Source organism: Vulpes vulpes, chromosome 2 (assembly GCF_048418805.1).
Source record: "Vulpes vulpes isolate BD-2025 chromosome 2, VulVul3, whole genome shotgun sequence".
Lineage (NCBI taxonomy): Eukaryota > Metazoa > Chordata > Mammalia > Carnivora > Canidae > Vulpes > Vulpes vulpes.
Genome location: NC_132781.1, coordinates 3,252,019 through 3,274,866, shown reverse-complemented (window position 1 = coordinate 3,274,866; position 22,848 = coordinate 3,252,019). Strand labels below are relative to the sequence as shown.

General features: G+C 56.6%; 2 protein-coding genes across 6 annotated transcripts in view; both read right to left on the bottom strand.

Annotated features, from left to right (window-relative positions):
* CYTH1 (cytohesin 1) overlaps positions 1 to 6,661 on the bottom strand; it is a 77,806-nt gene extending 71,145 nt beyond the window's left edge. Inside the window, exon 1 of one of the 4 annotated variants that reach the window (XM_072746498.1) lies at positions 6,519 to 6,661. In XM_072746498.1, the coding sequence (XP_072602599.1) occupies positions 6,519 to 6,540 (22 nt within the window). In that variant the 5' untranslated portion in view covers positions 6,541 to 6,661. Of the gene's footprint in view, positions 1 to 4,326; positions 4,398 to 6,518 lie in introns of those variants that run through there. The other 3 variants (XM_072746497.1, XM_072746500.1, XM_072746501.1) reach the window with 3 other exon arrangements.
* Positions 6,662 to 18,073: 11,412 nt separating this feature from the next.
* The window catches only part of USP36 (ubiquitin specific peptidase 36), a 39,043-nt gene continuing 34,268 nt past the window's right edge, over positions 18,074 to 22,848 (bottom strand). For both annotated transcript variants that reach the window (XM_072746494.1, XM_072746496.1), the window contains exons 19-22: positions 21,396 to 21,497; positions 20,833 to 20,948; positions 20,298 to 20,449; positions 18,074 to 20,035 (exon numbers count right to left, since the gene is read on the bottom strand). In XM_072746494.1, the coding sequence (XP_072602595.1) occupies positions 20,318 to 20,449; positions 20,833 to 20,948; positions 21,396 to 21,497 (350 nt within the window). In that variant the 3' untranslated portion in view covers positions 18,074 to 20,035; positions 20,298 to 20,317. The remainder of the gene's footprint in view (positions 20,036 to 20,297; positions 20,450 to 20,832; positions 20,949 to 21,395; positions 21,498 to 22,848) is intronic.

Below are 22,848 nucleotides of genomic sequence, written 5' to 3'. Positions count from 1 at the left end.
TACAAAAATAGTAAGAACCTGAAGGAGGTACAGTGTCCCCAACTTAGAGCAAGGCTCTGCCTCCCTCGTCGCCTGCTCGCTGCTGCCCCCCTGCCCACCGACAGTCCACTCCCCTGAAAGGGCAAGATGCACACTTGCCTGCAGGGCGTCCTTTTCACACCTGGCTCTGCCCAGCCCTTGAGTGGTGGGCAGGACGCTGTGCCCAGGACAACACCCTCGGCCCTCTTCTCAGTCACCATGAGATCTCCCTCACGTCCCTGGGCTCCGCTCCCACTCGTGTGTCGCTAAGTCCTTGGGTTCCAGCGACAAATCCAACCGTCTAAATGGACCTCTCTCAGTGGCTGGTCTCCCAACCCCCCGAGCTCCACTCAGAGCAAAACCGAGCACTTGCGTTCAACCGGAGACCCTCCCCAAGCGGTCATCTGAGGCAGCAAGCTGGCGTCCTCTGGAACCACAAAGCTATGTCTCTCCTCAACCCCAGTAAGCAAATCCCATGCTTTGAGGGCCTCGAAGTGTCTTGCAGTTACCGCCCGCATTGCCCACTACTACTGTCTCCACCCCAGGACGGTTGCAACGGCTCCCTAAGAGTCTCCCCACTGCCCATGGGAACCACACTGGGCAGTGGGATCTTCCTAAAACGCAAAATAATCATCACGAAATACCCCAGTTCAACACCCCAGGCTCCTCGTGGCTCAGGCACCAGTCCCTGGTAATGCAAGAAGCCCTCCATGACTCTGTCTTCCTCTCTAGAGCCTGTCTCTGGCCTCCTATTCTCCAGGCACAGAGAGCCACGCAGCCCCCCAGGAGGCCTGCTCCGCCAGCCTGCCGGCCCTGGCCCACTCCCTTTGCTCCCACCATCTTCACCTAGTTAGCAAAACTCAGCTTCCAACTGTGTCCCATCCAGTTCCACCCCAACTCCAGACAGGACTGCTCTCCCTGCTTACCTAGGGTTTTCAGGTACACACCTGCCACATCCACTCCGACCCTCGCCCTCACAGCCTGTCTCCACATCTGTCTTCTAGGCTCAAAGCATCCCTGACTGCACTGACACACTACGTGCCCACACCAAGCCTATGACGGTGCCGCTGACGAGGAATGGTTTTTTAATAGCCATCACACCAATTCCATCATTTATACCCAATGTTAGTAATTACAATATGGATTGCAACAATGCCAGGGAAAGGCACGCTGCTGAAAGAGAAACCTTGAGGACTCGGGGAAAAAAAAAAGTGAAAAACAGGAAAAGACTCAGATAAGGGAGGTCATGTCCTGACCCTTGTTACAGGAGCCAGGCAGCCAGAAAGCAGCTCATAGCCACCTCACCCTCACAAAAACAGAGACACATTGTCACACCATCCTAGATAACGAAGAGTAACAAAAATCCCCTACACAGCCTTCAACCCAGCTTACATTTTTTTAGCAATGCAAAGAAAGAGGCAAAACAACATTACCAGCAGTTTCAGAGGATGTGGGATTCACTTCTTGAACATTTCTAAATAATTTTCCACCTCCTCCATGCCTCTATTATTGCAACTGAAACTAAGCAACAATAATTAGACAATCAAGAAGCAGTGTGGCAACAAAGCAAACGGACAGGTTCAGACAAAGTACTCTTCTTTAGGAACCCAGTGTCCAAACCTTTCATGTGGGAGGGTGAGCAGGAAAGGGGCAGACAGGCCTTTGGGGGATGGACTCCGAGCTGAAGCTCCAACCTGTGCCTCACTGTCCAGCGCAACACACACAGGTACGTTTGCCTCCCCCCTGGTGGAGTGACCTATATATATGCTCTCAACCTTGAAACCAGAAGGCACTCTCCTTCCAGTTCTATACAACTACCTGGTCTTGAATGCATGAAACACATAAGAAATAATCTATTTGGCAGGACTGTTTTTGATTAATATGTGGGACATTTAGAAAGGAGCAAGTATGAGCCTTGAGATCCCACAGACTGACCCAATTATCATTATAACACAGACCAGTAAGAGATACCTAACTCACAATGTCTCCTCTAAAGGAAACGTTTGTATCTGACCAGAAGACAACATATGGGTTGAGAGATTATCAATCCTCAAGAGAAAAATTAAAGAAAGGTAAACTGGTGACTACGATTGGTCAAAATTTCACTTCAACCCCAGTCAGACTGAATATATGTTTCCCCATGCTGAAAATAGCAGAGTAAGAAAAAGTCATTTGATTTGTTCGAAGTCATTAAAAAAAAAAAAAAAAAAAGTTAATCTCAAGTAAATAAAGAAACCATCATCCCACGTGAACAGGCAGGTCATAACACAAAAATATTCAAAAGAAACTTTTCTCAACCTAGCTGGTGATCAATAGATTTAATGAGGTGCCATTCTGTAACCATTAGATTGGTTTAAAAAAAAAAAAAAAAGGCTTTCAAATGCAGATCCTCACCAGTGGCATATCTGCAGTGATACTCAAGTGTGTTCCCCCCATACATGGCTAGGAACAGGGTAAACTGGTACAGCCCTTTTGGAAAGCAAATTGGTACCATGCATCAAGAATTCTAAAAATGTTTATCCCTTCTGACATGTTAATATCACCCCTGGAAATCTACCTTAAAGACCACAAAACGTGTAATTATGGTAACCTTATGTTCCAGATTTTCTAAGAAAACCCTGACTTCATATAATTGTATTCTTTTCCATAAAAGCAATTCACTAAGTGTATAACTAAATTTGAGAACAACGAAAGATGGGATCCCTGGGTGGCGCAGCAGTTTGGCGCCTGCCTTTGGCCCAGGGCGGGATCCTGGAGACCCGGGATCGAATCCCACGTCGGGCTCCCGGTGCATGGAGCCTGCTTCTCCCTCTGCCTGTGTCTCTGCCTCTCTCTATCTCTCTGTGACTATCATAAATAAATAAAAATTAAAAAAAAAAAAAATAAATAAAGGCTCCCTTCCCCTCAAAAAAAAAAAAAAAAAAAAAAGAGAACAACGAAAGACATCAATATCATTGAAGAACAAGGAAAATTGGTTTGGCAGAGAGTCAAACATACACAGAAGAGTGTTCTTGTTTCTGTTTCGGATGGAGAGCTGAAGACAAAAACCCAATCACTGAATATTAACTTTTGCCACATGGAACCAGGTTCAGTCTATTATTCCCTCAACAGTTGCCGAGCCGCTTCTATTGGGTACCAGGCCCCACGCCTGTTCTGGAAGCACAAAGATGAAACAGCCCATCTCCCCTGCACACGGCAAGTTCCCACTCACCATCCCGCAGCAGCACCATTGCACGCCACACCTACACCTCATTTCATCTTCTGATGGCAAAAGTTGTGCCCTGGCTAAGGTCAACATCTCCACGCCTTCACAGAGACGCTTACTTCTTAAAGGCCAATTCTCTCTCATGTCCAGACTAGGGATAAGTCCAAAGCATATAAAAAGCAAGAGGAGAGCGCCTGGGTGGCTCAGTAGGTTAAGCGTCTGCCTTCGGCTCAGGTCATGATCCCAGGGTCCTCAGATCGAGCCCCACACCGCGCTCCCTGCTTGGTGGGAAGTCTGCTTCTCCCTTTCCCTCTTTGATCTCTCTAGCTCTCATTCGCTCTCAAATAAATAAATAAAATCTTAAAAAAAAAAAAAAGCGAGAGAAATAAAGGCCATAAACGGCATCGTAGATTCAGAGATCTTAAGAACCCGTGCTCAGAAATGTGATGACCTTGTCAGAGTTGTGATGCAGAATCATCACCACTAACACTCCCAGTGTCACTACGGATGACCCCATCTTTGTCTGCCTCACAACCCGTCCTAAGAGAGAAGTAGACGACACGTGTGTGACCACTGAAGCAGCGATTCTTGGGGTCAGATCCTTTTGGGAAGTGAGCTAAGGAGCCTCCAAATACGCATATTTGCAAAAACCTTCACATGCAACTTGAGGAGAGCCCCAGAGGCCCATGGCGAAGCAGTCTGAAGGTGAGAAATGCTCAAGTTCAGAAGACACCAAGGGGAATGGTCACAGGGTCCTTTCTTGGGCAGGGTATCCTATGAAGGCAAAAACACCTCTTCCTTCTGCAAAGAAAACTGTGCAGTCCAGGAAGAACAGTGACCTAGGAAGAAGATAATTTGAGCCTTCGAGAAAAAGTCCCAATTATTTCACAGTGTTTAGAAAGAAACCGGTAAGTCAAAGATCCACCAGCCACAATAGGAACATCTTTCTTCAAATGTCAAGCTTTGGGAAAACCACTAATTCCACATTTTTCAAAGAAAACTAAGCTTGAAAAGGACTTCTGTTTAACTGTCCCTCCACCCCACACACACGTCTGCACAGTCCCGTGTGCCACGCCGCATGTGCAGTGAGCTGGGTTCCTCACCTCTGAATTAACAATCTGGTATTACAGGTATGGGGAAGGGCTTCCCAATTCAGTGGTGCACTCACCGGACCTACAGAACACCAAAGAGTGTGCAGTCAAGAAGGGCTGTTCTGTTGGGTTTTTGAAATTCCCTGTAATGGAACAGGGAAGCTCTAAAACTCATTCTCTTCCTTCAGCATATTATAAAGGAGTTCTGTTCCAAAAGTTTTTTAGGCCCAAACGGCAGCTAGGAAATCATTATCATCTCTCCAAAGACACAGCGTTAAAAACAGCGGTAGCGTCCTAAGCCAACTCCCCACACAACAGAGGTGCTAGCTGCTAAGGGAGCGTCTGGGCAGACATTCCATGTGCTTCATGAGTCTGGGGCACACAGCTGCTTCCGAAATGTTATATGAATAGCTGTCTTATCCCTCAAGGTAAATCCACTGTAAAACCTACGAGGGAAATGGACAGCTCTGGAGACAAAGGGAAACCCTAAGGAGCTGAGAATCTTATTCTTTGTATGATCATCTTAAGCTGTTAGGTACTTTCTGTGTGGTGAACCTTATGAGTGGGAAGTCTTTGTTAATTCAACCTTTCTGGTTCCTCCAAAATACAAAGAAGATGACATTCTTAACCATATAAAGGGGAAGAACAAACTTCTTTCTCATCTTTAAGTGTGGTCAGCAGAATATCAGCCCCCAGAGATGTCCACGACCTGACCTCAGAACCCATGACTATGTTACCCTATGTGGCAAAAAGTGGGATTACCCTTCTACAGCTAAGGTCGTTCATTATGCTGGATCATCCTGGTGGGTCCAATGTCATCGCATGGGTCCTAATAAAAAGACGCAGAGGTCAGAGAGAAACGAGAAGGGGCTACCTGCTGGCTTTGAAAAGAGAAGGTGGCCCAGCCAAGGAATTAAGGTGGCCTCCAGAAGCTGAAAGAGGCAAAGAAATGGATACAGCCCTAGAGCCCCCTCTCCACCCCCCACCCCCCACCCCCCACTAAAAAGGGGAGCACAGCCCTGCAAACACCCTGACTTGAGCCCAGTGAGAGACCACATTTGGACTTCTGACCTTCAAAACCACACGATCCTAAGTTGATGCTGTTTGGAGCCACTGAGTCTGTGCTAATCTGCTACAGCTGCCCTAGGACACGAAGGCACCCACTGCCCTTACCCCTTCCAAGTACAAATTCGTGTCATGCCTGTTGGCAAAGCAGTCACCGTATTAAAAGCAACCGGACCAACAGCTTCCTGCCTCGCCTGGTGGGTAAGGTCGCCAGCTCGCACAGGGCACGAAGAGAGCCTGGCAGGTCTGCGGGGTCCCACAGGGATTAAATGGCAAGAGAAGGCAGAGGAAGCAGCAGCGGGCAGAGCTGGAGGAGGCTCCTCCTGTGCAGAGAGAGAGGTCTGGAGGGGATGAAAGTCCTTGGGGGTGGGGGTGGGGGTGGGGGTGGGGGTCGGGGGTGATCTATATATGCATTTGTTTCCATCACAGAAGGAAAGCACCTAAGGCTTTAACTTGGAAGGTAAGTAGGGGACGGGGACGGCTCTGCACGCCCGGAGGCCAGCGGGGCTCGCGGCAGCTGCACACTCCCTCGTGCGCGGCCCGCGGTCAAGTTGCAGGTCACAGCCGCCTCCTCCCCGCGCCCCCGGTCCCGCAAGGACTTGCTTGTGCATAAACGCGACACAGGACCTGCCCCGGCGGATCCGAGCGGCCGCGCCGGCACCTTCCACTCCGCAGCATCCCGGGCCGCGACGCGGCCACACAAGTTCGCCCCCGGGCCTCCCGCGGGCACCGTGCTAACGGGCGAGCCGGCAGGCAGCGCGGGGGGGGGGGGCTCGGGGCACGGTCAGCAGGCGGGGCTGGGGGCTGCGGGGCTGCGGGGCTGCGGGGCTGCGGGCTGCGGGGCTGTCAGGGGCGATCCGCACCCGCCCAGGCGCAACTTGGGCGTCCCCGCCGCGGGGCCCGGCCGCCGGGGGTCAGGCGGGGCGGGGGGGGGCGCCCCGGGGTGGCCCGCGTGGGTGCGCCCCGCTCGGAACAAAGACGCGGACCCGGCGCGCAACTTGCGGACCCACCGAGGCCCGCGCCCAGGGGGCGGTGTCGGGGCCCCGCGCGGCCTCCCCCCACGCCCCCGCCGCCCCCCGGAGGGACCCGCAGGAAGCGCACGAGGGGGCGGCCGCCGCGCCCGGGCTGCCCGTACTGACCGTAGCTGTCGTCCTCCTCCATGGTGCCGGCCCCGCCGCTCGCCCTCCGCGTCCCGCCGCGCCTGGCCCAGCGCTCCTCCGCCCGCTCAGAGCCCCGCCCCCGGCCCGCGCCGCCGCCGCCGCCGCCGCCGGCCCCTCGCCTCCCGCGGGGCGCCCCGCCCGCCGCCCGCGCGCGCCCCGGCACGCGGCCGCCGCCCGCACGCGCCTGCGCACGCGCGCCCGCCCGACCCCGCCCCCCGGCCCGAGGCCCCGCCCCCCGCCCACGCGCGCGCCCCTCCCGGGCTGCCGCCAACCCCCGGGCCCGCGCCTGCGCACGCGCGCCCCCGGCCACGCCCCCCTGACCGAGGCCCCGCCCACCGCCCACGCGCGCGTCCCCCTAGGCACGCCGCCAAGCCCCGGGCCCGCGCCTGCGCACACTCGGGCCCCGCCCCCTGGGCCCGAGGCCCCGCCCCACCGCCCACGCGCGCGCCCCTCCCAGCCTGCCGCCTACTCCTAGACCCGCGTCTGCGCACGCGCGCACGCCCGGGCCCCGCCCCTAGGCCCGAAGCCCCGCCCTCCGCCCACGCGCGCGCCCCTCCAGGCCTGCCGCTGACTCCTAGACCCGCGCCTGCGCACGCGCGCCCGCCCGGCCCCGCCCCCCGGCCCGGAGGCCACGCCCCTCCCGCCCCCGCGGGCCCCGCCCATCTCGGGTTTCGCCGGGGCGGCTCGGCGGGAGGCCGCCCACGGGCCCAAGGTCGCGCGTCCGGCCACTCAAGGGCAGGGTGGTCCTCGCTGACGTCACCCTGGAAGGTCACGCCGGCCCCAGCTCGCCCGGGAGGGCCCTGTCCTTGGACTCGTTTGCTTTTGTGATCCCAGCGCTAGCCCAGGAGTGTCCTGACTGCGCTGCTTATTTGTACATCCGTCCCTGTCCCTTTCGGGAGCTGCTCAGTCGTCCTGGATCAAGTTCCAAAGGGAGGCACCTCGTCTCCCAGCAGCATCCCGAAGCCACACGTTTCTGGACCGTGCCCTGCATGACATTCGCCGGCACCGGGCTTCCCCGTGCCCCCGCCCCTGGTGAGCGAGCTGCCCTTTCCTGGCCAGGGCAGGAGCTCTGCACCTGCAGGTTGGGGACCTCTGCTGTCCAGGTGCTGTCCTCCTTAGCAGGTATCGGCTTGCATTTAGCCAGTGAGGGGACCAAAGAGTGAACTGGAAATCCGTCCTGAGAGCTCTCAGACAAAGAGCCAGAGGCCAGGGCACACAGAGCAGAGGACCAGGCGGTGGGCTCTCTCCCCACGTCTGCCAACATCACCATGCTACACCCCACCTACCCTACCGCGTTCCTACCTCACCTTTTAAAGGAATTACTCAAAAGACAGAAAAAAAAAAAAATACAAGGGATCGAGTAAGACACCAGGAAAGTTGGAGGCTGTTTTCTCTGTGACCAGAGGGAAAATCCCAATGCTGCAGAATGAAAGCCCCAGAACGCACCAGCTCCCCTCCCGATGACTGGCGACTCCCCACCCAGACGCAGAGCAGGGCCTCAGGAACTCGGTGGAGATCCACACAGACCTCTGCAGGCTTAGAGCGCTCACAAAAGGGAGACGAAGGTGAAGCCCTCTTCCTGTGGGCCCTCCTGTCCCCAGTCCAGCCCTGTCTTGGCTGACTTCCCTGCTGGAACCGTTCCTTCCTGACAGTGCCAGCTCGTCTACAATGATAGCTCACAACTTTTATGGACAGTTTGAGTGTATTTTAATCCCCAGTGCACCACCTTACACTTGTCCACTTTGAAAGACTTCACTGGTAGATACAAATGCTGCATATGTGTGTTGCTTCGTGCAAAACAGTGTTTCTAGAAGGATACACTAAAGCCAGGAATAAACGGGGAGAAAAGGAAGTTGAGACCTACTTTCCGTTCTATACTTACTTGGTCACAGTCTTTCTGTGCTGCCTCGTTGTTTTAAAACATGTGAACATATTTCTGTTGTTGATTTAAAAAAGAAAGAAAAATGCCACTCGTCTAGCCGACTCCCAGATACACAGGCTCTTTCTTGGTTTGGTGCGAGCCGTAAAAATTACAAGAGCCTCCGCTGAATGGGACTTCAGGAACACTCGTCACACGGGATGGTCCCAGCCCCTCCTGGCGCGCAGACCTCCAGTCACCTACACCCGTCACAGTGTGCTGTCCCTCCGCTGCTGGAGGAGAGCTCAGCCCAGGCCTTGGCAAGGTCCCTGAAAGCTGACGGGACCTCTCTTGGAATATCTCCTTCAGGGGGAGGCGTAACCCCTCTCAGCAGCCTGTTTCATTACTGGCCAACCCTGATGTATGCCTCCCAGGACTTCCCGATTGTTCTAGGCAACAAAGAAGAGTAATTTCCTCTTGAGGAAGAAGAATAAATGAGGAAACTCTGTGCTTTTATTTCAGATCTGCTGTTTTTTTTTTTTTTTTTAAGATTCTATTTATGTATTTGAGACAGAGACAGAGAAAGCACAAGCTGGGGGGGGGCAGAGGGAGAGGGAGAAGTAGGCTCCCCACCGAGCAGGGAGTCCCTGCACACTAACAATGAGACAGAAGAAAGAGAAATTAAGGAATTGATCCCATTTACAAGTGCACCAAAAGCCATAAAATACCTAAGTTAAACCTAACCAAAGAGACAAAGAACTATACTCTGAAAACTACAGAACACTTAGGAAAGCAATTGAAGAAGAGGGGCCTCTGGGTGACTCCGTGGTTGAGCATCTGCCTTGGGATCAGGTCATGATCCTGGGGTCCTGGGATCGAGTCCCGCATTGGGATCCCCGCAGGGCACCTGCTTCTCCCTCTACCTGTGTCTCTGCCTCTCTCTGTGTCTCTTGTGAATAAATAAATAAAACCTTTAAAAGAAAAAGAAAGGAACTGAGGATACAAACAAGTGGAGAAATGTAGCCTGCTCCTAGATTGGAAGAACAAATATTGTTAAAATGTCCCTGGTACCCAGAGCAATCTATACATTCATTGCAAGACCTATCAAAGTACCATCAACATTTTTCACAGCGCTGGAACAAATAATCCCAAAATTTGTATTGAGCCAGGAAAGATCCCGAAAGATTGTTGGAAAAGAAAACCAAAGTTCATGGCACCCCAGTTCTGGACTTTGAGCTAAATCACAAAACTGTAATCATCAAGACAGTATGGTACTGACATAAAAACAGACATATAGAGTAATTTCCTCTTGAGGAAAAAGAATAAATGAGGAAACTGTGCTTTTTATTTCAGATCTTCTTTTTCTTTTTCTTCTTCTTCTATTTATGTATCTGAGAGAAAGCACGAGCTGGAGAGGGTGGGCAGAGGGAGAAGGAGGCTCCCCACAGAGCAGGGAGTCCCACTCGGATCCCTGGGATCAGATCTTCTTCTTTTTTTTTTTTAAGATTTTATTTATTTATTCAGGAGAGACACAGAGAGAGGGAGAAGCAGGCTCCATGCAGGGAGCTCAATGCAGGACTCGATCCCAGAACTCTGGGATCACGCCCTGAGCCACGGGCAGACGCTCAACCGCTGAGCCACCCAGGTGTCCCTCTGCTCCTGATTAGCTTTGTGAGCTGGGTAATGAGCTCAACCCTCTGGACCTTTTCCTACCCACAAAGTGCAGCCTCTGCCTGTAAAATCTAGGCTTCCGCCCAGAACTGATCTCTGAAGCGCTAGATCTGTCCCTGCTTCCCGCTCAACTTCTACGCAGCTGACGGTCATTTCTGTTGGACGAGGTGCATTTCAGCATTTCCGCCTGAAGAACCCGACTCTTTATACATCCTGGTGGGGGTACAGCTCGGGCCCGCTCTTCTAAGAAATTGGCTCATTCACAAACATCCCTCTTAATTTCACAAACTGACCAGCCCAGCCTTCGGTGGAAAACCTTGGAGTCTCCCTAAAAATCTAAGAAGATGGTCTCTATTTCCTTAGGTACATCCCCCATGTGCTTCTTCCAAATAATTCCAGAAATTAGATACCGGTGTAGATTATGTTCTTTCTCTTAAAAAGTTGATTCTGGTGGATTTTTGAGCTTAATCTTCACTGATGTCTCCAGATGGTCTAGTCTTACAGGGGGCATTGCAGCAGGGAGTCCTCTTTTGGCCCTAGCGTGTCCACGTCCTTCACGCACACACGTGTGTGTGTTCACTGATCCGGCTGCGTGTCGTTTGTATTGGCCTGGCCTTCGACGCTCTTAGAATCAACTGGCTTTAACGGGGTGATCACCCTTCACCCGAGTGGAGCCCCGAGACTCTCCCTGACATCTGGGTTTTTAATCCTGTCGCAAGCTCTCTAGGCCGGAGTCACCAGGAGATTCAACATGTTCTCCGGCTGGCTCCCTTCCCCCAACACCATGATACAGGTGTCTCCTGCCACCTGAGCTCGCTCAGTGACCAAAACTTGGGAAGAAAAGCTGTTCAGATGACAGGTTAATTCTCACTATCAACACCAAAACTGTTATCTGAACTCCCAAACCTAGCACAGTAGGATGGTGAGGGGCACTGGTGTGAGTGCTAATCGCTGCGATTAGCATACTGCTTGACTGGGTTTGTTTGTTTGTTTTTTAAGATTTTATTAATTTATTCATGAGAGACGTGAATTGTGTCTCTGCCTCTCTGTGTCTCTCATGAATAAATAAATAAAATCTTAAAAAAAAAAAAAAGAAACTGTTCAACAGGGTACGGGGTGCTGTGCTATGATAGTTTCATTACAAAGGACCACTCACAGGCTTTATTTTTTTAAAATTCTATTTATTTATTCATGAGAGACACAGAGAGAGAGGTAGAGACACAGGCAGAGGGAGGAGCAGGCTCCCTGCGGGGATCCCGATGTGGGACTTGATCGGGGACTCCAGGATCATGCCCTGGGCCCAAGGCAGGCGCTAAACTGCTGAGCCACCCGGGCTGCCCCCACTTGCAGGCTTTAAAGAGGTTGAGGCTGATTTCCGTATTTACCAATACGAGATGATTCCCAAGCTGTATGAGGTGAGAAAAGCAAGGACAGAACTGCAGGATTTCCATTTGTAATAAAAATATGTATACAGGTAATAGACATGTATGCCTGCGACATGGATTTGTTGGGGGAGCCTGTGCTGTGCCAAGCACCGCTCAAGGTACTGAGGACACAGCGATGAAGGGAGTGGGGCGAGAGCCCTGCCCTCGCGGGGCGTCCACGCTAGCAGGCGGTCACTAGCAGGGTGGCCATGCCCGCCTCTGGAGGAGAGCTGATTGGCAGAGAAACAGCACGGGGAGGGCCTCTTCCCGACGCACCCTCCCATATTGTCGGGGTTGGACCGTGTCCCCCCAAAAAGATCTTGAAACCCTCACCCTCAGCACCTTACACTGGGATCTTATCTGGAAATGGGTTCTTGGCAGATGTGATGAAATTAAAATGAGGTCAGGAGAGTGGCCCTAATCCAAGGACTGGTGACTTTGTAAGAAAAGAAGACTAGGACACAGGCACGCACAGGGGAGAAGGTCATGGGAAGGTGGTGGAGAGGTTAGAGGGATGCAGCCACCGGCCACGGGCTGCGGGGGCTGGAGGACGCAAGGGACGATTGTGCCCTAAAGGCTTCAGAAGGAGAGTGGGTCAGCCGACACCTTCTGCAGGGTTCAGACTTCCGGCCTCCAGAAGGGGGAGAGCATTAATTTCCGTTGTTTTAAGCCACCTAGTCGGTGGGGCTTTGTTGTGGCAGCCCTGGGGAACAGAGCTGTTAAATACCATACACCAAATAAATACCTACTTTATTTTTTTTAAAGTGAAATCAGGATTTTTTTTTTTTATTTATTCATGAGAGACACAGAGAGGCAGAGACACAGGCAGAGAGAGAAGCAGGCTCCATGCAGCGAGCCCAATGCAGGACTCGATCCCGGGTTTCCAGGGTCACGCCCTGGGCCGAAGGCAGGCGCCAAGCCGCTGAGCCACCCGGGCATCCCTAAAAGATAAATCTTCAAAAAAAATAAGTAGGGACACCCGGGTGGCTCAGCAGCTTGGCGCCTGCCTTCGGCCTGGGGTGTGATCCTGGGGTCCCGGAATCAAGTCCCATGTCGGGCTCCCTGCGTGGAGCCTGCTTCTCCCTCTGCCTGTGTCTTTGCCCCTCTCTCTGTCTCTCATGAATAAATAAATAAAATATTTTTTAAAAATGTATCTTTTATTTTACAGGTAGCGGGGGTTAGGGGGTTGCATAGGGGCAGAGGGCTGAGCATGGAGTCCAGTGCGGGGCTCTATCTCACAACGCTGAGATCGTGACCTGAGCCAAACCCAAGAGTGGGACACTTAACTGGCTGAGCCACCCAGGTGCCCCAATATATACCTATTTTATTTAAACATTTTTTTAAAAACATTTTTTTAAAGATTTTATTTATTTATTCATGAGAGACACACAGAGGGGCAGAGACACAGGCAGAGGGAGAAGCAGGCTCCCTGCGGGGAGCCCAAAGCGGGACTCGATCCCAGGACCCTGGGATCACTACTGACTCGAAGGCAGACGCTCAATCACTGAGGCTCCCAGGCGCCCTGTGTACCCATTTTATACCTATTTTAAATTAATTTTTAAGGGATCCCTGGGTGGCGCAGCAGTTTGGCGCCTGCCTTTGGCTCAGGGTGTGATCCTGGAGACCCAGAATCGAGTCCCACGTCGGGCTCCCGGTGCATGGAGCCTGCTTCTGTCTCTGCCTCTCTCTCTCTCTCTCTCTCTCTCTCTCTCTGTGACTATCATAAATAAATAAAAATTAAAAAAAACATTTAAATTAATTTTTAACACATGGTACCATGCTAAGGACTTTACCGTTGCCTTTCCATTCTTCCTCATGCCCGTATTTTCTCTGGTTCCTTTTTCTAAAACAGACATGGGAGGACTGAGAGCCCCCGGGACGCCTGCCCGACCCCAGCGTGAGCCCTCCGTCCTCCGAGGCCAAGCTGGAAGGCCGGGCAGCGGCTCTTGGGGAAGAGCCAGCCCGGGTGAGCGAGCGGAACAGGTGCAGACAGGTGTCCTCAGCAACACGAGCCCGGGGGCCACGCGGCAGGCCGGGGGGTGGGGGGGGAGCCCCAGGGTCGGGGCAGGCGGCGCACGGGGGCAGAAAGGGTGCTCCCGGTGCAGGAGAGGCCACAGGCCAGACCGCTCACGCAGGCCGAGATTGGGGCATTGTCTTACTTTGAAAACCCCCAGATTTTATTTTGCCAGAGCTTGCAATTTCTTCCGTGCGAACGGCACTTAAAATCTGTTTGTAATGGAACTTGATTGTATCCAGCTGTCGCCGCAGCTCCCGCGCCGCCCGAGACAGCTGGCCACGTGCCACGCGATCCGGGCTCTCACTTCAGATGGGGGCGGGGGGGGGGGGCGGCTGACGCTCCAGTTCCAGCCAGACTTTGCCCAAATGGCTTCACTGGGGGCCGGACGGGGCTGGGCTCGGCGAGGGTGACGGCAGAGAGCGGTGGAGCCCGAAGCGCTTCAGGCCAGGGACGCTGGTGGAGGGGAGGGGGCGCCCGCTTCCGAGCAGAGGCCACGTGCGCAGTCATAAGCGACGCTCCTGCAAGTGGCTTTTCCAGGGCGCTGGCCTGGGCCCTGCCGGAGACGGTGGCCGCGGTCCCTGCCGACCCGAAGCTCCTGAGCGTGGCCCGGTGGGACAGGAACGAGAGTAATACAGGTACAGGGGAGGAAGGAGTGCCAACACGATCGCCTGTAGGACCGTGAGAGCGGCGACCTCTCGAAGGCCACACTCCACCGTCGCGGCTGTTAGCGAGGAAGGCGATGCGTTCGCTTAACACCCGCCGCGGGAGAAGTCCGTCGCTCGAGGAAAAGCCCCTGGATTCCCTGCGCGCCGTCCACGAAGGCCCGGCCCAGCGGCCAAGGGGAGCCCTCAGTCCCGAGGACCCCGGGGTCGGCACCCCGGTGACACGAGGCAGAATAAAACGAGCGCAAAAAAAAAAGAAAAAAAAGAATAAAACCAGCGCAAAAAAAAAAAAAAAAGAAAAAAAAGAATAAAACCAGCGCGAGCACGCAGGTGAGGCACGCAGCGTGACCGTGACAACAGTCGTGATGGCTTCGACCAGTGACCCCGACTCACGCTGCTCACTGGTGGCAGAGGCCCGGTGGGAACGGGGGTCCTGATCCCGCGGCTCGCCTGCCTTCCATGGCGAGCCGGGAGGGGGTCTGGCCCACGCGGACCCTTCCCTGGGTGTCCGAGGCAGGACAGCGCGCCCCACCGGCGGTCCCTCACAGAGCCCCAGGCCCTGGGCTCCCCGGTACTTTCCAAGGCCGCGTCGGGGCAGGTGGCTCCAGGTGACTCCGTGTGGGGGCAGGTGTGGGGCACCCCTGTCGGCAGTGGTGATTGCCTAGGGCTTTCCGTCCTGGAAGGCTGTCCGGGGGGCCCAGGAGAGCAGAGCAGGAAGCAGGGCTTTGATTTTTGGGGTGCAGGGCAAAGTGGTGATGGCCCAAGTGGAGAGCCAGGCAGTGGCGATGGGAAACCAGGGGGAGGGGACTCTTGTCGCTGGCGTGTGTCGGGGACGATGGGAGGGAGGCGTGCCGGGTGGCGGCCACGCGCTGGCTTGGGCAGCGGGGTAGCGGTGGGCCACCAGCTGCGCAGGGGCCGCCAGGCCGGGACTCGCTAAGAGGAGGCACACAAATGAGGAGCCAAGAACTTGCCAGTAGGATCCCACGGATTGGGCGGTGAGACGTGTAGGCAGGAGCCGACGGTAACGGTGGAGTTGTCCTGAGAAAGGCACAGAGAGCAAGCCCAGGCTGGGGGAGACAGTGGCTGGGGGGGCGCGGGAGAGGCTGGCGCAGTACAGGTGGGGCACCGGCCCTACCGAGGGGGCCCCTGGGGTCTGCGGCCGTCCCCAGAGATCGGGGGTAGGTCCTCCGTCCATAGCCCTGACTTCTTCCTTCTCGCAGCCCCGCTGACTGCTCCACACGAGAGCCAGCAGATCAGGGCCAGCGCCCCCCAAACCCCCGCAATGTCAGAGATGCACACTCTCGTCCCCGCCCCCCCGGCAGAGTCAGACTGCTGGGGGTGGGGGGACGGGCTGCGACCCTGGGTGTCGCCGTGGCCCCCCGGAGATCCTGATGCTCGCTCACATTTGAGGCGCGGCACCAGAAGAGGACCTCCCCGCGCCGGCCGCCCAGTAGACTCCCCGGGAAGGCCCTGAATGCCGAGGCGAGCCTCTCCCCCGGATTCTAATTCCATTCATATCAGTCTTCAGTCACTCGCCCAGGCGACTCTGCCACGGGCCTGGCACCATCAGGCTGGGGGAGAAAGGAGCAGATGGAGACGGAGAGAAGGCGGTTGCCGCCTTCACGTTCACGGTGGGGCGGGAGGGGATTCCTGTAGGGGATTAGAAACGTTTGCTGAGAATAAGTGGCCCGCACGCAGGGTGGGGCAAAAGCGTTTGGAGGGGTCACCGCAGCGGCGGGGGCAGGGACAAATCTCAAGGGCAAGCGGAGCTGACAAGGGCCAGCCAGCTGCTCCAGACACAGGCCGGGGAGGGGGCGCAGGACGCACCGAGCGGCAGGGGCCCCTCCGAGCACGCGGGTGGCTGACGGGCCGGGGGGACCCCACTGCCAGGTGCCACCTGAGAGCTCGTTCTACCCGTGTCCTGTCTACACCGACGCCTTACTCTGGGCTGGAGGGCACGCTGGTGCGACAATGATCCCAGCTGTCTCCCCGGGGGCGGCCAAGCACCTGGACTTTTCAGAATCCCAAGACTCAGGGCTTATGGCTCACCTGCATCTCACACCTGGGATTGTCCCTCCGTCCCTGTTCCAATAACATGCGAATTCCTGAGGCCTGGCTGCGTGGGCCTGGGGCACCTGTCACCCACCTGCCTCTCTGGGACTGTCTGGTCCTGCCACTCGGCTGCCCACCCAAGCCAGCAGCTGTCTTATCCTCTCCCTGGACCTTCCGCTTCTGTTGCCTCTCCTCTCGATTCCGTCTCCAAATACCCGGGTGACCCCCACCTCTCAACTTCTGCGGCCATTGTCCCCTCGGGCCTGGAGCAACCGTCGGCCGGTTTGTGGACCGGTCATCCTCCCGTCTTCTCCCCGTGTCCTCGACCTCCTGGGCCCTCGCCCTGCCGTCAGCCTCCGGACTCCGACGTGCAAATCAGACCTTGTAAACCATCGCTGAAAATAGCGCGGGAGCTCGAGGGGACTCAACGTTCGCAGGCCGTGAATTGTGGTTCACCCCGGAATTATCAGCAAAACACACCCTGTGCTTTCGCTTTGTCACCACTCAAGCTTTGTCACCACTCAAGCGAGCCCCATCTGGCTGGTGGCCCTGGAGGAAAGGCTCGGCACACCCTCCCCGTGGTTCCCACCCAGGCCGCCCTCCAGGCCCGAGAGAGTTAGCCTTGCTCATCTGGACACACGGCTGCTGGCTGCTCCGGCTCCGGCTCGGGAAAGGACCAGGAGCGCCGGGGTCCCGCCTGTGTGACCACTCGCGTGACCCGCTCTGTGCACGTGGGCTTGGCTTGCCACCCCGAACTGCCCCGCCCCACCTGGTTTGGGTGCAGGCGTGGCCTCACCTCACCTGTTCCGACTTTGTTGTCCAATCAAGCGCCCACAGTGACGGGGTGCAGTCCCCAGGTTGAGGGGCACATCGGGGAGGGGGGGAGGCTCAGGGACGCTGCACGGAAGGAGTGGCAGGACTCAGGGGACAGGCCTGCCCAGGGGTGTCCCGGAGCATCCAGAGGTCTCTCCCTGCAAACCTGCTACCGCCTGGGCTGCTTCGGCCTCGTCTCCCACTCACGGGTGCTGCTCTGGTCAAATGTAACCTCCTGGTCACGGGTGTCCCCACTGGGACCTGCCATCCCTGTTGGCCTCCCCCAACTTCCAGGACATGTCATCAGCCAGACCCTGACCCTCCCTCGCTGGCCTCGGGCGTCGGGGGCGGGAGGGGCCGGAGACGTGCTAACCGCCAGGGGCTGCCCCGCGGGGATGCGAGCCCAGGCCCGTGTCGCTCTTGCCGACCGACCGCGAGGACAACGCGTGGTTTAGTGAAACCTATCATTTCCCTCATCTTTCCCTGCAGAAATCCAAATGTCGCTCAGTAAGAAAACTCAAAACAGGGCAGCCTGGGGGGGAGGGGAGCTCAGCGGTTTAGCGCCGCCTTCAGCCCAGGGCCTGATCCTGGAGACCCGGGATCTAGTCCCACGTTGGGCTCCCTGCATGGAGCCTGCTTCTCCCTCTGCCCGTCTCTCTGCCTCTCTCTGGGTCTCTCATGAATAAATACATAAAATCTTTAAAATTAAAAAAAAAAAAAACCCTCAAAACAGCAGCAAACCTCAGTGGAACATGGCCCCCAAGTTTCCGTTGAGAATCGCCCACGAGGCCTGGCGGGCCACTTCAAAGGCTTCCTCGGTCTTCTCGAATTCAAAAGAATGTGTTTCCTAATCCGTTTAAATCAATCTCTTTATTCTTCTTTATCCTTAATGAAGACCTGCTCCAAACTTTCCCACGCACCGACCGGTTACCTGGAAGCAGACCGTGGGGAACGGGTCCTCTGCACCTGGGGCTGGGGTGTTCCCTCTCCAAAATCAAAGGGAGGAAAAAAAAAACCCACAAAGACACAGGCAGGGCTCACAAAAACTCGTTTTATTGCACCAGGATCTTGGCAACATCGGGGCTACCCCACCCCTGGAGCGGAGGCGCGGTGCTCGGGGACGTGGACTGAGCCCACTGGGAGGAGGCAGGTGCGCAAGGCCGCCCGGGACCCCCGGAGAGAGGCGACCCCGCCCCCCCAACACAAAGTTAAATTAAACCCACATTCTGAGTCAACCAAGTGACTGCTACTATAAAAGCTTTAGTTGTTCATATATATTTACATATTTACACGTCCCCTAGAGTGTGGACTGATTTTCGGGGCCCACCCTTCCCCTTCCCAGGTCGCCGGGCCACCTTGGGTGGCCGGGAAGGGTTTGCCCCGACGGAACAGTGATAAACGCCGTCGGTGGGCCAGTGCTCAGCACTGCCCGAGACACGAGGGCACGTTTTCTCATAATCACACAGCGGACAGGGAAGAGCCCGGTGCGGAGAGGAGGGAGCACGAAAAGACAGACTCTGCTGCAGACAACGGCTTCCCTTTCCAACTACAGAACGTCACAGAAAAACAGGGCTGTCCAGGAACGAAGGTCAACACTGAAAGGGGGAAAAAATGAGCTGCCCCTAAAGGCAGCTGCCTTCCCTCTGGGGCAGCAGACGACGCCCCGCAGAGCACCGGGCGGGGGTGGGGCGGCTTTGAACAAGGTGCGGGTTCCCTGTCCTCGGAGAAGAGAGCAACGGCTCCCAGCCCGCACCCGGCCAGTGCCCCGCTCACTCCCCGCTGGGACCAGAGGCAGCCCCAGTTCTGGGCCCCCCCGCATCATGCTTCGCCCCCACCTTTTTCAAAGGGAAATATGAGAACAGGAAGAAAAACCAAAAAGAAAACCCCACGAGAAAACATGAACATACCTCCTCGACCCCGACCCCCTTAAAAGGTAACAGTCTTTTCCGAGGCCCCCGGGATCCCCCGAGGCCCCAGGGAAGCGGCAAAGCTCAGGTGGCACGGGGGTGCCAGACCAGGCCGTCGGGGGGCCTCGGGCCATGAAGAGCCGCCGCGGGGGACAGGCGGGTCCACGCCAGACGTCGTCTGTCTCCGCGCGTGGGGTTTTGGAGGAGAGGAAGTGGAGACGGGCAACCGGGGGGCCACTCTGGGGCTGACCTCTGTGCCTTCTGCTACTGGGTCACGTGTCTGTTCTCTGGGAAACGTCGCCTTGGCTGAGGGTTGCCCGTATTTATTAAACAACAAGTTCGCAGGCACAGCTTGAGCAAGATAAAAAAGTGATCTTCTTGAGTCTTACAATCATCTAAATTCAAAAGCACTCACAAAATTGAGCAAATAAAGCAAGTATTGCGTTTTAGGGAAAGGAAATATATTGCTAATGGAAGCCGCAGACCTGGTCAAAATGAACGTGTCTATTAAGTAGTAAAGTAAAAGGATTCTACCCCAAGACCACCACCTCGGTGAAGACCCGTGGGTCGCTGCAGCTGGGGGGGAGGGCAAAGCCGCCTCAGGGCCCACGGCGGCTGCAGAGGCAGGCGTGTTGGCACACCGCTGCGAGCCTTCCGCTCTCCAGGATGGCCTGGAGTCTCTCGCGCAAGGGAGGGCCGCGCGGGTGGGGGTGCGGCGTGGGGCGGCCGGCTCCGCTCTGAGGGGGACGCGTAAGGCATACAGACAGCCCCTGCCCCGCGGATCGGCGGGCGCGGGACCGGACGGCAGTGCCGGCCGCCAGCAGCAGCAGCAGCGGGGACCACGCTCCCCAGAGGAGCCCGCACTGGCGGGGGCGCGGCCGCCGTCCTCCCTGCTCTCGCCCACAGACCGCGCCGTCCAGGCTCCCAGCCGGGGTGCCGCTGCCCGCTCCGCAAGCCACCGTGGGGTCTGCGCTGTCAGAGGTCCCGGGGCGAAGGAGCCCAGATCTGCGGGCCGTCCTGCAGCGGGGCCCCGACAAGGCCGCTCTTCAGTTCAGACGGACAGGGCCCAGGGACGGATCCCTCGTCCAGAGGCTGTGGGGCACAGAACACGGCTCCTGACGACACGGAGGCCCTGGGGGTCCCCCCGACACCCTGCAGCGCGTGTCCACACGGGCGACACGCATTAGGTGGCGTCCTGGACAACGCACGGCCTGCCCCGCACGCTCCCCAGCACACACGCACACACAGACACTCACATCACGCTAGCGTACACCTCACCACGCACCCCACGCTGCATACACCTCCCCACACGCACGCACGTGTACCAGCCGCCCCCACAGCTCCCCGCACTAACCCATCTCGACAGCAGCAGGGTCAGCGGCGGTAGCTGAGGCTGGCAGCCTTAGCTGGATGAGTCACAGCCCAAAAGTTCCGTCTACTCTGAAGTTTCTGGAAGGCGTTGTAGGTTCTTTTCCTCTCTCTTTTGAACTTTTTCACTTTCTTTTCCTACACGGAGAAACCCCACGTGTCACGATTCCCCAACAGGGCCCTCCCGCCCCCGGTAGCCGGGGCCCCTAGTGAAGGCCCACTGGGTGGGGCCGTGGTTCTCGAATTGCTACGCAACAGGCTTACTCTTCCTAAGAGGGAGGAGTCCCCTCCCCCCCCCACCTCCTAAGGAACAGAGCAACGGAGACAAGCGCCTCGTCTGTGGCCACACAACAGTCACAGGGGCCAGGCCGGCCTCTGAGCCTGGCAGCCCGCCTCGTCCTCGACCCCTTTACAATGTCACTGCCACTTCAAACTGCCCCAAAGGGTCCCGTCCTCCCTGCCCGGCCTTCAGCGGGGCCACCGTGAGCGCCCTGCCACGCCAGCAGCAGGCGCACCCGTACCTTCCCTCGATCGAACTCCTCGTCCCAGTCGTCGATCACCGTGGCCGCGCGGGCCCATCTGCTGTCCTCAATGGCGTCCTGGCTGACAGCCGACACCTCGCCGCCCCACGTCAACACTGTAACAGACCCGGGCGTCAGCACGGTCATGTACTCACTGCCAGAACAGCATCTACGATCCCATGGGCCTACTCCTGACACGTTGAGCGTGTTCGAGCAGCACCCTCGGGTGAAGTGGGCACGCAGAGAAGGACGAGGGCGGGCAGAGAGGTCCGTGTGCAGGACACTCAGGGTCTGTCCCTTAAATTCAAATCTTGTTCACTCTGTGCCGCCAGCCCCCCGAGTTTAGCTGCTTTCAAACCCACGCCCTCCCCGGAGAGACAAGGGTCCCATGTTCTTTGAGTCTGACGAAGTACAGCCGGATGCTTCCCGTGCCCCCCCACCAGGAGGAGGCAGCGCTCGGGACCCCACACAGCACACCCACCCGGGGGGCTGCTTCTGGACTTCGTGCAATGGTGGCAGTCAGGGAGCCCTGGGATGCCCGCGCCCCATCCCGACACCAGTACCTTTCCTCCCGTAAGCTTTATCTGACGAATACTTGAGCAGTTCCTGGAGCACGTCGCACCCCCTCTCTCTGCTCCAGGGCCCAAGAGGAGCTGGAGCTGGCTCTGCAATCACAGACACGGACGGACGTTTGCCTCTAATGAGGTACTTGATTGCCTCCCGAAGAGCTACCATCCAATAACTCTTGAAAAGCCTAAGAACCCAAGCCCCCGAAAGAAGGCTAAAAAGCCACACCTGGCAGCATGCGCCCTTGGTGACACAGGAAGGGTGACAATGAGCCTCAGCAGGGACCGGAGGGTACGACAAAGCACTACAGCTCCCAGGGAGGCTGACTCCCAGCTCTGTCCTGGAAGAGCCTGGCCACCAATGACAGCCGGATGGTGGCAGCACGGACCACCCTGCTCAGGCTTCTAGAAACGGCCGCTGCCTGGTCCCCTCTAACCCCTCCAACTGCCACAACAGACTCCCCTCCCTCAACACAAGCCCAACCTTGCTCTCCTGGCCTCCAACTTATCAATGACCCCATGACCTCTGAGCTCGGCATCCGGAGTGCGATGCCCCATGGCCACTCCCTGCTGTCCACAGCACAGCCTGGCCCCGGGGCCACGCAGAGCCACCCGCAACACTCTGTCCCTCAGCCGTCAATGCCCTTCACTGCGGAGCCAACTCTTTAGATATTCAGGACAGAGAGCAAACAGAGGAGGGGCTGGGGCCCCGGGACCCTAGCACCCGCCCCAGGCAGCGGGCTCCGAGGCCCAGCGGCATCTCCCCGTGTCTGTGAGCTAACAGAGCGAACCCCACGGTCTCAGGACCACCTCCAGCTGCTCTGTTGCCACCTTTGTGCAGCCTTTCTTCTGACGTACTGGCCACCTTCCTCATTGCCCAGCCCTAGCGTTTGGTCTTTTTTTTTTTTTTTTTCTTTAAGATTTTATTTATTTCAGAAACAGAAAAAGAGCAAGAGAGTGAGCACACAGGCAGGAGGAGCAGAGAGAGAGAGAGAGAGAGAATCCCAAGTAGACTCCAAGCCGAGCATGGAGCCTGATGTGGGGCTTGATCCCAGGACCCCAAGATCATGGCCTGAGCTGAAAACAAGAGTCAGACACAGAGCCAACTGCACCACCTGGGCGACCAACACAAACCACACCCAGCGGCCCGCTCACCCCCAGAAGCACTATCACAAGCAGATCCCCAGCTGCAGAGCAGAGCTCAGAGTCTGCAGCCATGCTGGTCCCCTCCCAGGCAGGGTGCCCTCTACCCTCCCCTTAATGGACACACGGTATCAGGAGAGCCCAGCTGAGCCCGATGGAAACAAGGACACAGAACCAGGAAAAGTCGCTAAGCCATGGGCACCGAGGGCCTGAGGACCCCAATAGCAAGTGGCCACGTCTTCAGAAAGGCCCAACTAGGGCAGCCGAGTGGCTCAGGGGTTTAGTGTCGCCTTCAGCCCTGGGCATG